Raw genomic sequence first — 13,122 nt, 5'->3', positions numbered from 1 at the left:
CATCATGTTATTGTATTTCAGGTAAAAAAGATGAGGAAGTTGACATATCTATGGCTAGCATAGGTAAGTTCCATTATTGATCAGGATTTACAGTACCAATTTTAGAATATTTTACAGCATCCATAATCACTGAGGTTAATAATGTAGAAGAATAAGGAAAGATGAAGAAAAGTTTGCTGTGGATGAGAAAGAATTATGAAAGAGTACATCTGCCTGAACTAACTAGTAAAGTACAACTGTCTGATTAGCAGGCAGCTTGGTGTGGACTGTCGGATAGGAATAGCTTTCCCAACCTAGAAGCCTGTGTTATCGGGAGTTGAAGAGGAGGCGGCAGCTTGTGCTGAAGAGAGCTGTGTACTGAAGGGGAGGTGAAGTGTATTTACAGGATGATATTATTGTAAATTACCTGCAGTCAAAAGAAAAACTTCAATATTTAAATCAAATATTTAGATTTCCTTCAATCATTGTTAAGCCATTCTTAAATCTGGTTGGAAACTGATTTACAGTCCATTTCATTGGGGTCTACCATTACCAGCACCACAAGTAGGAGACTGTTTCAGCAAGGGAGTGGCTTGCAGAATTAGGCACAGAAATTCCAATTGCCATTTAAAATCTTCTAAAAGAATTCACATGTCGTCAACCACTTCTTCCCTAGTGGATATTTTTACCCTTGGATATTGAGTAAGAGGAGTGCAATTTTTGTTTTTAATAAGTTAAATCTAGATATATTCACTTGTCTTAAATATTGTAGGATTTTTCACGCCTTTCTAGAACCCTCTTGTTATGCATTCTTTTGGACAGATTTTGCAGTTCTTGACCTCAATTGAAAATTTGCCTGAGAAAAGACTACCCCGTCAGGCTCAATAGGTTACAATCTCAGTTGGATGTATTGGCATTTATTGGTGCGGCTTTCATGGCTAAAAGCAGTTGCACACCTGAGACATCTGAGGCAAATCAGAATATACTCATCAGAGGATTTTATAAAAAAAGACATAAATCACTCCTTTCCCCCGAATAGGATGATATTATTCTGTACTGTGTGCTGATGGATGGAGGTAAAATTACACAGTCTTAGAAGTTTCACCTAAACTTGGGTAAATTGTCTCTGCTTTTAATAAAGACAGAATATGTCTCGTCTTTCAGATGATATCAATGTTATGTTTATGATGTTCCTGGAAAGTCGTCAAGAGAAACAAATAAGAATTGTAGCTCCACCTAGTGGCGAACAATAGAAGAAAAAAATTGATATCCTTATGACTCAGTTTATACAGAATTATAGTAGTTGGAAATGCAGAAGATCCTATTGTCTAAACATACTATCTGTGCAGGAGTCTCATTCCTGGTTCTTAACTCCTTAGCATAAAACTAGCAAAATTCCCTTTGCTCTTTAGGGTTTGTTTGGCCCCTCAGGATAGTAGTATCAGGTTAAAGTGTGAACTGTGGGCACGGACATTATAATAGTACAATAAACAAACAGGAACCAATGTCCCCAAAACTAAGACTCTTCTAAAAGTCCACCACTACAATACAAGGCTCTTCCAAACAAATGGTACAACATTTGTGGTGTGCGGTAATAGAAGGGTTTCATTGGCACTCACTGAGGTTGAGCTGCATAATTTATTTGTACCTTTGCTACTCATGAATAATTTCACCATTCCAAAGTCATGCTGATAGTACCTGTTTACCGCCATGACCCATTTTATAGGTCTTTGATACATTATTTATATTTTTTTATATTTCAGTAGCATCCAAAATGTGTGAAGCACGGTATAGTCATATAGGAAGACATTAGTCAGAAGAGTTAACAATTGAAAAATTTTGCCTTGATGCTAAAAACTTTTACTCAGGAAAGCATCAGCTGGCAAAATTATTGATATGAGGAAGAATTTCAGGATCAGCTCTTAGTTTTGTATTATGATTTGGACTGGAATCCTTCAGGCAAAGAGATGTTATGATATAACCTATTATTCTGGTCATTGCTTTTAATTTTTAATTTAGTCTCATAGACATAAGCGGTGGAAAAGACATTTTAAGTCATCCAGCCTGCTCTGCTGATGCAGGACAGTTGTCACAGTATATTCCCTAGTGTTCTGTCTAGAGTAGTTTTCATAAATTTTAAATGGACATTCATTATGTTCCATGTGACACTGAAACTGCATCAGGTTAAGAAAATGTTTTTCTGTTAACACTGAAGGAAAAGATATTTTGCAGCTGGTTCAAGCTTTTTGTTTTTTAAAACATCTGTTACCATTTGAGTGCAGTACAGCTGTTTTATTAGATGAGCTATCTGAAAAATCACCATTATTCTCAATTAGGACCTTTTGATACATAGAGAGAATTACCTGACTAATTGCTTGGGTTTCCTTTCACTTTTCTATCAGATGGGGGGAATCTTCGCCTCCTTTCTGATAATTTCCACAATAAGGGGATTCCAAAAATATTATGGGTAGGGATAGGAAAGTTATATAGATTTTCCTCTGGGTACCAATCCGGTTAGTTGCACCCTGGGCATCAGTCCTGGACACCCCAAGCAACAAATCGTGAGGACTGATACACATGCATGTTGTGCTGTCCCTCTGCTCCCCCTGTCCATTCCATTCTTGTGAGCCAACTGGAGATTAAAATGGATGAAAATCCTGTTATCAGTGCACTATAGAGATGTGGATTTTTGTCCTGGTGGCTCACAGGAACAGAGCTGGCAAAGGGAGTGCAGGGAAGGCATGACATGCATGTGCCTGTCCATGATGTTGTTAGATGGAAAGTTCCTCAGTAGAGCAACTGGGGATTTTAGCACTGTTGCAGTCCTCATGCTGAACGGGTGGTAATTTTCTTCTCAGAGAGATGCTTTGCAAGAGGAAATGTAATTTCCTGGGCCTGTCAACCATGACATATCAAAATCTTGGCTGTATTTGTAGCATTGCAGCTGTGTACTAGGGTTGAGTGGGTCTGTGTCCTGACCACATCCTTCACTCCCTGGGGCAGCAGGGGCTGAGAGTGCTACAGAACAACATGCTCAGTTCTTTAGGAGTAAACTTCTCAAGTTGCTTCTTCGTAGTTGGCTCCTATAGCCAAAATGCTAGGCCAAAGAAGGATTCATGTCCTGGCCTCCTCATCCTGAAGGTGGGTTGGGGTTGTCACTGGAATAAGGTGCCTGACAGGGAGAACACAGATACTCTTGGAAACTCACACAAACATAAGTCCTTAAAATATAAGCGATATTGAAAAGGAAATCAGTGAAATGTTAATTAGCACTTGTGAAGCAAATAGACACAGGAATTGTGTGTGTGTGTGTGTGTGTGTTGTATGCATACTGCACAATGTTGTGTAATAGCCAGGAAGTCCAGGTAGAACACATCTTTCATATTGCAGAGTATAGGTAGGAATGGCTTAGTATTCCACTGATTTCAGTGGATGACTGCAGCAGAGCAGATGCAGTGGAGGACCTGCAGTGAAAGGGTTTAAAGGATAAATGTGGGATTTATCAAATATTACATATTAAATTATAGGCCTATTGGGAAATTTAGCTTCCTGGATGATAGAGATTAAAAAGGATTTATTGTTTTGTCAGTTCTAAAAGGATTAGGTTTGAGTTGACTTCTCAAAGCATGTTTACCAAGCTGATCAAGATCCCTATTTTAGATTTACCTACTTCATCTTAAAATAGACAAAAAGATGCCTGCTCCAGGTCTAGATTATCCTGACAAAATATACCATATAACAGGAAATAAAAAAACTCTGAAACACCAGCAAATCTCAAAAAAACCCCGCCCAGCCACCAAGAACATAACAAAACCCACCAGGCCCTTCAGGTCCCCAGAAACCTCCATTCTCTAAGCAGGTTTCAGAGTAGTTGAAAAGAAGCATTTTGCAGCTTGCCCTTAAGGTCAGCAGATGTGAACTATTTCAGATCAAAGCTTACGGTTCTCTACGAAGAATGTCCTCTCAACAGCTCCCATTCTAATAAGTTAGGAGAGATCCAGCTTGAATGCCTTTGTAGTCTGCAACTATGGCAGTATTGCATGGCGAAAAAGGAGGTCTCTCAAATAGGCAAGGCTCAAACCAATTAGGCCTTTATAGGTTATAACCAACTATTTACATTCCATCCAAAGCCAACAAGCAGACAATGCGATTCAGGAAGCACCGGTGTCGCACAACAGTGCCCTTGCATTCGATTGGCAGCAGCAAGAAGCAGCAGATTTGGCCCCTCTGGCCCTCCATTCTGACACGTAGAGTGATGAGGCCAAAACTGAGTGACTGGCACTGCAACCTGGTGCACGGGGTCAGGGGGCCAAACCTGAGTGAGCACACTGGGCAGTGGACCAGCCAGTGCTGCTCCTTCTTGCTGCTTCCATGCGGCTGGCTCCTATACCAGGGCTCCCCGCAGGGGCTTGTCTGGCTTTGTCCCACTTCCAGAAGCTTGTGTCCCCTCCCTCTCAAGGACGGGGAATGACACTACACCTGGGCTGGAAGGTAGGGGTTGAGCATGGTGCACACTTGGTGGGCTAGATGCTGGGGCCAGTGGCAGCAGTGGGGATGGCTCCACAGGGATTACCAGTGCGTACCATGTCAATTTCTGGAGGCACTCCTGGTGTCTCATACCCATGGTGAGCTACATCACCTAACAAGTGGGTCCACCATATTCTACATTAGCTTCAGCTTTTGAATGGATGTAAGGTGTAGCCCCATCCCATGTAGAACTTACTATAGTCATCCTATCTAGAAATAACAAAGGCATAGATTGTAGTGTCAAGGTTGGCTTTGAAGATACAGTCAGAGTTCTAGTCAATGTTCTTTGATTATCTAAAAGCAGATAGGAACCTAACAAGATTCACACTTTAGTAACAAATGATGGCTACATACTCTCAATCAAAGGGGCAGATATAGTCTTTGTCATATGCTCTGGTTGTCTCCCTTGGCCAGTCATTGCCATCTCAGTGTTACCTGGTTTGAGTCTCAATCAGTTTGCTCTTATTCATAGAATCATAGAATATCAGGGTTGGAAGGGACCTCAGGAGGTCATCTAGTCCAACCCCCTGCTCAAAGCAGGACCAATCCCCAATTTTTGCCCCAGATCCCAAATGGCCCCCTCAAGGATTGAACTCACAACCCTGGGTTTAGCAGGCCAATGCTCAAACCACTGAGCTATCATGCTTCAATCTCACCCAGTAACTGAGAAATAGACTCAACTGCACACTAGACAGGATGAAATGGAGATGAGGGTCCTGATTTAGAAAAGCATCCCTGTTCAGGACAGTACATAAACCTGTGCTTAAAGTTAAGCATGGGCTTAATTGCTGTCCTGAATAGGGATGGACTCATGGACTTTCCTCAGTCAGGGCCATAGAGCTGGCAATCATTAAGTATATCGAAAGCATTTCAGTCCATGCCTCTTCAGTAACCCTCCTAATGGCCTCATGCACACTGAACAAGATGTATGAGGTGACAGAGGGGAAGTCTGCAGCACCCCATGTGAGAACCCATGAGACAGAAGAGCAATTGCCTAACACTGGGTGCATGAAGCTAGCACATAGCAGCTCTGTCTAAACCCAGTTTGGTCTTCACATGAGTTAACAAAACCTCATAATTAACTGTAGCAAAGACTGCTGGCAAATCTGACAATATCAGTATGGACACCCTGTCTTTATCCACTTCCTGAAGGCCATTGACCAATGCAAATATAATAGTCAAAGCCCTGAATGACAAGGGTTTAGGAAGTCAGAGGCATCAAGATACTATGAGTTGTCTTGCTGCAACCTTTTCCATAATCTCAAACAAACATTAACAATTAGATACAGTCACTAATTACGCACATTATCAGCATCTAGATTTGGATTTTGATCAGAGGATATATGCATGCTTCCTTAAGAGCACTTGGTCCTCTGTTCTCTTTCAAGGTAGATTGGCCATCTCCTGTAGCAAAGGACCAGTATTTCCCTACTGGCCATCACTAGCTAGAAATAAGACCAAAGTGCAGGTTGTGGAATGAAGTTTCCCCAGCATATTACTGAGCAACACTGAACAAAACTCAAGCAGAAAATACTGAGCACTTGTCCCCTCCATATATTACTGTAGTTTTATAGGTGCAGATGTTTTGGTCTGAATACTGTAAATTTTATCCACAGTGATACAAGATTTCCACACTCCAGGAAGGATTCTCTTCAGCCAAAGAATAGACATAACTTAGATTTTCCAGGCTATCCACCACGTTAAAGAAATCAGCTGATCATTATTTTGTGAATGCTAGATTAGCAGCAAGTAAATGTTTCTTTGCCATCCACACAGCCAACTCCTAGCACAAAACTTCTGCCTTAGTATAGCACAGGATGACTGTGAATTTATTCTTCTGTTTTCTTGAAATATTTTATTTTAAATAACATATATTGATTATGCAAAATGTGTTAGGCGCAGGCTTTTACAACATCAAGACAATGTTATCTTTTCATATTGAATTTACAGTCTATGCCACCAAATGTACCAAAAACTTTAAGTACAGAGATTCAAAGATTTCATGTTGCTAGCCGTAAGAAAGATCTAGAACTGTTAAGGACATATCTCTTACACTGTCAACCTTTCAAGGAAAAAACACTATTTTTGTTCACCCTCCAACTTTGCCTTACCTTTTCTAGGCCACCCAGAGATCTTTCCATTAGTTTTCACTCAAAAGACACAAGAAATTTTAAATTGTCGAATTAATGAAGATGTCACAGAAGAAAAACCTTACAAACTTCTGAAAAAAGAGGACATAATTCAGGACATGAAGACAAGAGCTGCAGTCTCCGATTTCCACCCAGTCAAAAAAATAGTCCTAGTACGTAACTCCTTTCATTTTCACTTTAAAACTTAAAACCCTCATACCATGTACTTTCAGTGGTAAGGCCCATCCTCATCTGTCCATCTGTGACTACTCTAGGAAAATGTATTTTCATTTCTATTTTTCATATTAATATGTAATCCTTAAAAAGAAATTTAAAAGGGAATAAATATTAGTATATTACAAAATAGAAATAAATCTATGTATGCCTTTGGATATGGCTTTGAAATTTTCACTGAAGTCCATGAGATCTGTACACACACACGTGAGGGCAAAATAGCCCTCTGTACTTGTAAATTTTTGCAAATTCTGACCCTGATCATCCACCACTAAAGTTAATGATAACTTTGCCATTGACTTCAATGTGCATAGGATCAAGCTTTTTTTTGCACATTACTTGCTTTCCGCTTTCCAGTAAATAGTCACAGTTCTTTGCATTTAAGAATTGTTTTTTCTTCAGGATTGTGTTTTCTGGTATTGACTACTTAAATGTCTAATTCACAATTTTACAGATCTTAGATTAATATATCAGTTGTAATTGGAAGTGAAATATATGAAACCTTTCTGTTCTTATTCATGCAGGAATATCCAGGGGAAGAACTTCTGGTAGTTTTAGATACAGAGTTCAAATATGGACAGAACTTTTATCTTGTTGCAACTGAAGAGGCCAAGGAAAGCTTTTTAAATGTAAGAAAATTCAAACACACCTTCACATTATTTCACATACTTAAAATAACTCACAGTGCTAGACACACACACACGCACACTTTGAGATGTGTATTGTCTCTTCTTCTCTTTCTCTTTAGTTCTCATCCATCAGCTCAGCAGCGACAATGGGGCCGAATGAAGTTTTTCCATCACTTTGTATCAGCTTCACAGCCTCATTCATCTTTAAATATTTTTGTTCTGTGTCATTCTTCACTGTAAAAAGAAAAGGAGTCCTTGTGGCACCTTAGAGACTAACCAATTTATTTGAGCATGAGCTTTCGTGAGCTACAGCTCAGCTCATGCTCAAATAAATTGGTTAGTCTCTAAGGTGCCACAAGGACTCCTTTTCTTTTTGCGAATACAGACTAACACGGCTGTTACTCTGAATTCTTCACTGTGTTTATCTAATACGTCCTCGGTTTTCCTCCCTTTCTAGTTGCTTGCACTCTGGTACATATCAACATATTTGTATCCTTTCTGGGTTCATTTTTGACACATGTTCAAACCATTACAGTTGTCTTTCTTGACTCTTCTGTAACAGCATTATTTCTTGCCATGTTTTTATCACATAATTTTTTATTTTCTGCAGTCTTGACTATCTCAGTATTCCTCTCTGCTAGTTCATTTCTACAGTCAATAGCTCATGTTCATCAGCTTTCCTCATGCTCCAACATTCCAACCCATACTGCAATATCAACACACTTGTCTAGTATACACTGATTTTAATTTTTATTGAAATGTCTTCAGCCTTCCAGATATTACAGAGTTTTAGGAATACATTAGTGGCTAGTCTAATTCTTCTTTTTATGTCATTGACACAGATCTTCTTCAATGACATGAAAAGAAGATCTGTATTGAACACACTTATAAATAAAGCACTCGAATTCCAAGAATTTTACCCTTGAAGTTAGTCTGAACATGCAAAATATACCTATAATTTATACTGAAAAAGTGTTTGGGTGAAATCCCAACTCCATTGTCAATGGGATTTTTGCCACTGACTTGATTGGTGTCACGATTACCATTTCTCATAAAACTGCTAATCACATGTGCAAAATCTCTAGTTTTCCAGATTAGACACATTTCAGTAAGAGATTAATAGGCTCTTCAAAGGAAGACACTCTATTCAACAAATTGTACTTGCAAAAATAACTCCAGATTTATATATTTGTAAACATTAGAGGAAAACATTAACCTTGTAACTGAAAGTCACATTTGGTTTTGATTTTTTTTCTACTTTTGTTACAAGGAGCACATAAAATTACTATAGTTGAAAAATTAGAGAAAAATGTGCTTCTTATTTTCATTTTGTACATTTGCAAACATTTTTTATATAGTCATTTAGACCCTGTTTTGCAAATATTTGTACATGTGATTTCAATAGGCCTATTTATTTTCCTGAGATTACTAACATGCTTAAGTGTTTGCAGGACTGGAACCTTAATTAGTTAGGTCTCACTTCTGCAATGCACTGTGCACTGGAGCACCACTGTGTGGACCCCTGTGACCTTCCAAGTGCAGTATGCTGCAGAATGAGGGCCTTAGTCGTTTTCTCCTTCTGTTCGGGTGCATCTGTCACACACCAGCAGGCGGGGGGGTGGGGGGGGGGAAGCATTTTAATAGAAAATAAAATAGTGATTGTACATAAGAATGGCCATACTGAGTCAGACCAAAGGTCCACCTACCACAGTATCGTGTCTTCCAAAAGTGACCAGTGCCAGGTGCTTTAGAGGGAATGAACAGAACAGGTATCATCAAGTGATCCATCCCCTGTTTCCCATTACGAGCTTCTGGCAAACAGAGGCTAGGGACACCAGCCCTGCCATCCTGGATAATAGCCATTGATGGACCTATCCTCCATGAATTTATCTAGTTCTGTTTTGAACCCTGTTATAGTCTGGGCCTTCACAACATCCTCTGGCTAAGAGTTCTACATGTTGACCGTGTTGTGTGAAGAAATACTTCCTTTTGTTTGTTTTAAACCTGCTGCCCATTAATTTCATTTGGTGACCCTTAGTTCTTATATTATGGGAACAAGTAAATAAACTTTTCCTTATTCACTTTCTCCACACCACTCATGATTTTATATACCTCTATCATATCCCCCCTTAGTCTCCTCTTTTCCAAGCTGAAAAGTCCAAGTCTTATTAAGCTCTTCTCATATGGAAGCTGTTCCATACCCCTAATCATTTTGCTGTACCTTTTCCAGTTCCAATATATCTTTTTTGAGATGGGTAACCACATCTGCATGCAGTATTCAAGATGTGGGTGTACCATGGATTTATGTAGAGGCAATGTGATATTTTCTGTCTTATTATCTATCCCTTTCCTAACGATTTCCAACATTCTGTTAGCTAGTTACAGTGGACTCGGGAGCAGGTGGAGTACATGAAACTACTTTAAACTTGTTTTTAAAAAACTGACTTGCTTTCAGATTGACAGTGTCCCTTTATGGAAAATTGGAAAATTCATTGCTAAAAGGACAGGGCCTAATCCTCCAAACCCTTACTCCTGTGAGTAGCCGGATTGACTACATTGAGACTATTTGTGTGAATAAGAATTGGCAACACTGAATTTGGTATCTACATTTAAATAATATATTTATGTTTATATGTGAAAAACTATAAATATCTTCTTTGCAATTACTTTGTCTTACAGCCTCCAGAGCCAGTGGAAGAAGAAGGAGAGACTAAAGAAGGAACAACAGAGGAATACGTTTATAAGCCTCCTGTCCGCAAACCTTGGGTCTCCCTTGGCAGTGAAAAGGAAATTGAAGAAGAATCAGTTAATGAATCTCTTAGAAAGGTCAGAAATTATAGATATAATTCAATCAAAATCATAATCTCACAAATTCTCGGTTAAAATAAAATTAAAGAAGTTCCTTAAATGAACAGAAGGCAGAAAATTTAGAGTTATGCCTGAAATTCTTGTGGTCATCCCAATTTTGATTGCGATCTTGTCAGACATCACAGCAAAGGAGAGTTGGAACTAACTAGACCTCTAAGAAAAACTGAAAGTTCTGTAGGAACTTCTGATGTTCTGATGTTTCTGATTCTGATGTTTTCCTTTTCCATTTCAGTCCATACATGATCCAGTGCCCTAGACTGTAATGAAGGCACTCTGCTGCTGGAGATGTAAAACAGAAGTCATGGCCACTTTTGGTCATTAAGTATCCCCATCACCATTCGTAAGGTTTGGGGTGGTAGTTTTGATATCTTTGCCAAATAATTACAATTTAGATAATTGTAATTATTTTCTACTGACTTAAGGTCCCAATCCTGCTCCAAACAAGTCAATGGAAAAACTCCCATTAACCTCTGGGAAATCCAAATTCTCCATGTAGTTTAAATGGGATGCAGTATTCTCTTCCGTTTGTTCTGGAATCTGCTGTCTGACATAGCATTTGGCTTACGTGGCATATAGTCCTTGTGGTGGCTGTCAGAGCAGAGTAAATTTCACCCAGAGAGAAGTGAAGTAGTTACTTGGGCAAATGGACAATTTTGATATCTCAGAGTAACAGGATTATCCCTTTCAGTGCTAGGAATAATTTAAAAAATATTCAGAAGTCCTGTACAATTTAGAAAGATAAAAATATATGATGACACACACTTATTGGTAATTTGGGCTCATGAGAGAGGTACAGAATTTCAAAATCTATAAATGTTTGTGAACTCTGTTTACAAGTGACCACCAGAAGTGACCTTGCAGATCTCTGAATCTCGCTGTTTTAAAGGACTTGCCTTTCAAGAATATTTTTCCTGTGGTTACTTCAGAAAATCTCTTCTTTTGGGTGTATTGCAGATTAAATATATGATTTCTCGAGTGCGCAGAGAGTTTGGTTCAAAGGTCAAATTTACTGATAGAAATGCTTCAAGTGTAAAAGATGGCTACATTGAATGTACATCCTATCAGGATAAAAATTTCATCATTAAGAAACTTGAAAAAGATGTTGGTACACAAGTCGTTCCAAAAGTAAGGGAAATGAGTACTCAAACAAAGTGGTAAGTTTGAAATTGATTTAACAGTTTTTAGTAATTATAAAGGGAAACAATCCCTTCATTATTATTTATTAATTTATGTCCCGATTCTGAGCTCACTAACAGTAAGGTAAACCAGGAATAACTCATTGGAGTCAATGGAGTTACACAGTTGTAAATCCCGCGTGAGAGCAGAGTCAGGTCCTCTAAGAGCACCTTTTCAAATACTGTGCATCTAAGTTCTCCCCCACTTCCAAAGTCGTATCAACCCAAATCACCTTAACAACATTAGCAAAAAATTAACATAGTTAGCTTTCCATTTTTTATATATCATAAGGCTTCTTTAAAAAAAAAATTCTTTCAAACTTACCTGTGTTAAAATTTGTTCCAAATTGCTTAGGACCTATCCAAGAAATGCAGCCACACAGTATTTTCCTAGAGAGTTCTCAGATGAAGAAAAAGAGCTGTGTTTGTCATCTGAGGATCTGAAAGAATTTATTATCTCAGTGCTTTTAAGGTAAAAATGTTGCAACAATATGCATTAAAGTTTACCTTCAGTAAAGCGGTATACACAACTATACAAGAGGTGTCACGATATACTTAGGTTTATAACTGGTTTCAGAGTGTGAGCTGTAGCTCACGAAAGCTCATGCTCAAATAAATTGGTTAGTCTCTAAGGTGCCACAAGTACTCCTTTTCTTTTTAGGTTTATAACTGTTAGTTTTAAAATCAAGACAAAAACTGAATTCTCTGATGCATGTGTCTCCAATCCATGCTGTTCTGTTGTGCTTTGTGGAAGGTGGTTTCAAATCTTTAAAACAAGTTATTCAGCTGTTAAGCCACAATTAAAAACTTTCTTACTGACAGAAACTTTGAACCATCTGAAATTTAAAGTATAGGTCTCACTCAGTCCATGTGCTTTTCCATACTCCACGGGCCACAGGTTGCCCACCACTGCTCTACACTGTCACTTTTGCTAATTATTGAAGTACTTCCATCATAGTAATGCTATTGCATACTCGTCCAATAAAGTGACTTTAACACCTTCCTCTGAAGCATCAGATATTGGCCGCTGTCAGAGACAGAATACTGCTCTAGATGGACCAGTGGTCTGGTCCAAGTAGTGCAGTTCCTAAGTTTCTATATTCTGCATCTTCCTAGCCTATTTTTCTTCTTTCTTGATACTGTAATAGGTTTGTGACATCACATTCATTTACATGGGAACAAGTAATACAGTTCATGACAAATTCATTTTCATGGGCAAACAAAAAATTATGGCCCAGATCTTCAGCAGGTGTAAATGGACATAGCTCTATTAAAGTCAGGGAGCTACATCTATTTATATCAATTGAGGATGTGGCCCTAGGACTCCTCTGCTGGATTAAGTAGAAGGAGGAACTATAAACTGTGAGGACCCAGTTCTACAGCTCTTACTCACTTGAGGAGTCCACTGAAATCCTTGGGGTTCTAGGATTGGGCAGTAAACTTGAAGAGCCTAATCTAAGCCCACTGAAATCAAATCTGAGTACACACAAGTGAAGTGATGGCACAGTACGTCTATTTTTTTTTAAGTGTATTTGAATGTGAAGGGCTCTCTTGAGAGGACTGACCAGCACAGGGTAACCA

At 38.8% G+C, this 13,122-nt stretch overlaps 1 protein-coding gene across 1 annotated transcript in view; it reads left to right on the top strand.

The window, feature by feature from the left end:
* DNAI3 (dynein axonemal intermediate chain 3) overlaps positions 1-13,122 on the top strand; it is a 39,443-nt gene that overhangs the window by 2,320 nt on the left and 24,001 nt on the right. Inside the window, exons 2-7 of the mRNA XM_077824771.1 lie at positions 22-63; positions 6,627-6,808; positions 7,394-7,498; positions 10,178-10,324; positions 11,321-11,520; positions 11,897-12,013. Of these exons, the coding sequence (XP_077680897.1) occupies positions 22-63; positions 6,627-6,808; positions 7,394-7,498; positions 10,178-10,324; positions 11,321-11,520; positions 11,897-12,013 (793 nt within the window). The remainder of the gene's footprint in view (positions 1-21; positions 64-6,626; positions 6,809-7,393; positions 7,499-10,177; positions 10,325-11,320; positions 11,521-11,896; positions 12,014-13,122) is intronic.

The sequence above is a fragment of the Eretmochelys imbricata genome, chromosome 8 (genome assembly GCF_965152235.1).
Source record: "Eretmochelys imbricata isolate rEreImb1 chromosome 8, rEreImb1.hap1, whole genome shotgun sequence".
In the NCBI taxonomy this organism is placed as follows: domain Eukaryota; kingdom Metazoa; phylum Chordata; order Testudines; family Cheloniidae; genus Eretmochelys; species Eretmochelys imbricata.
This window is presented reverse-complemented; position numbering and strand designations above follow the sequence as displayed.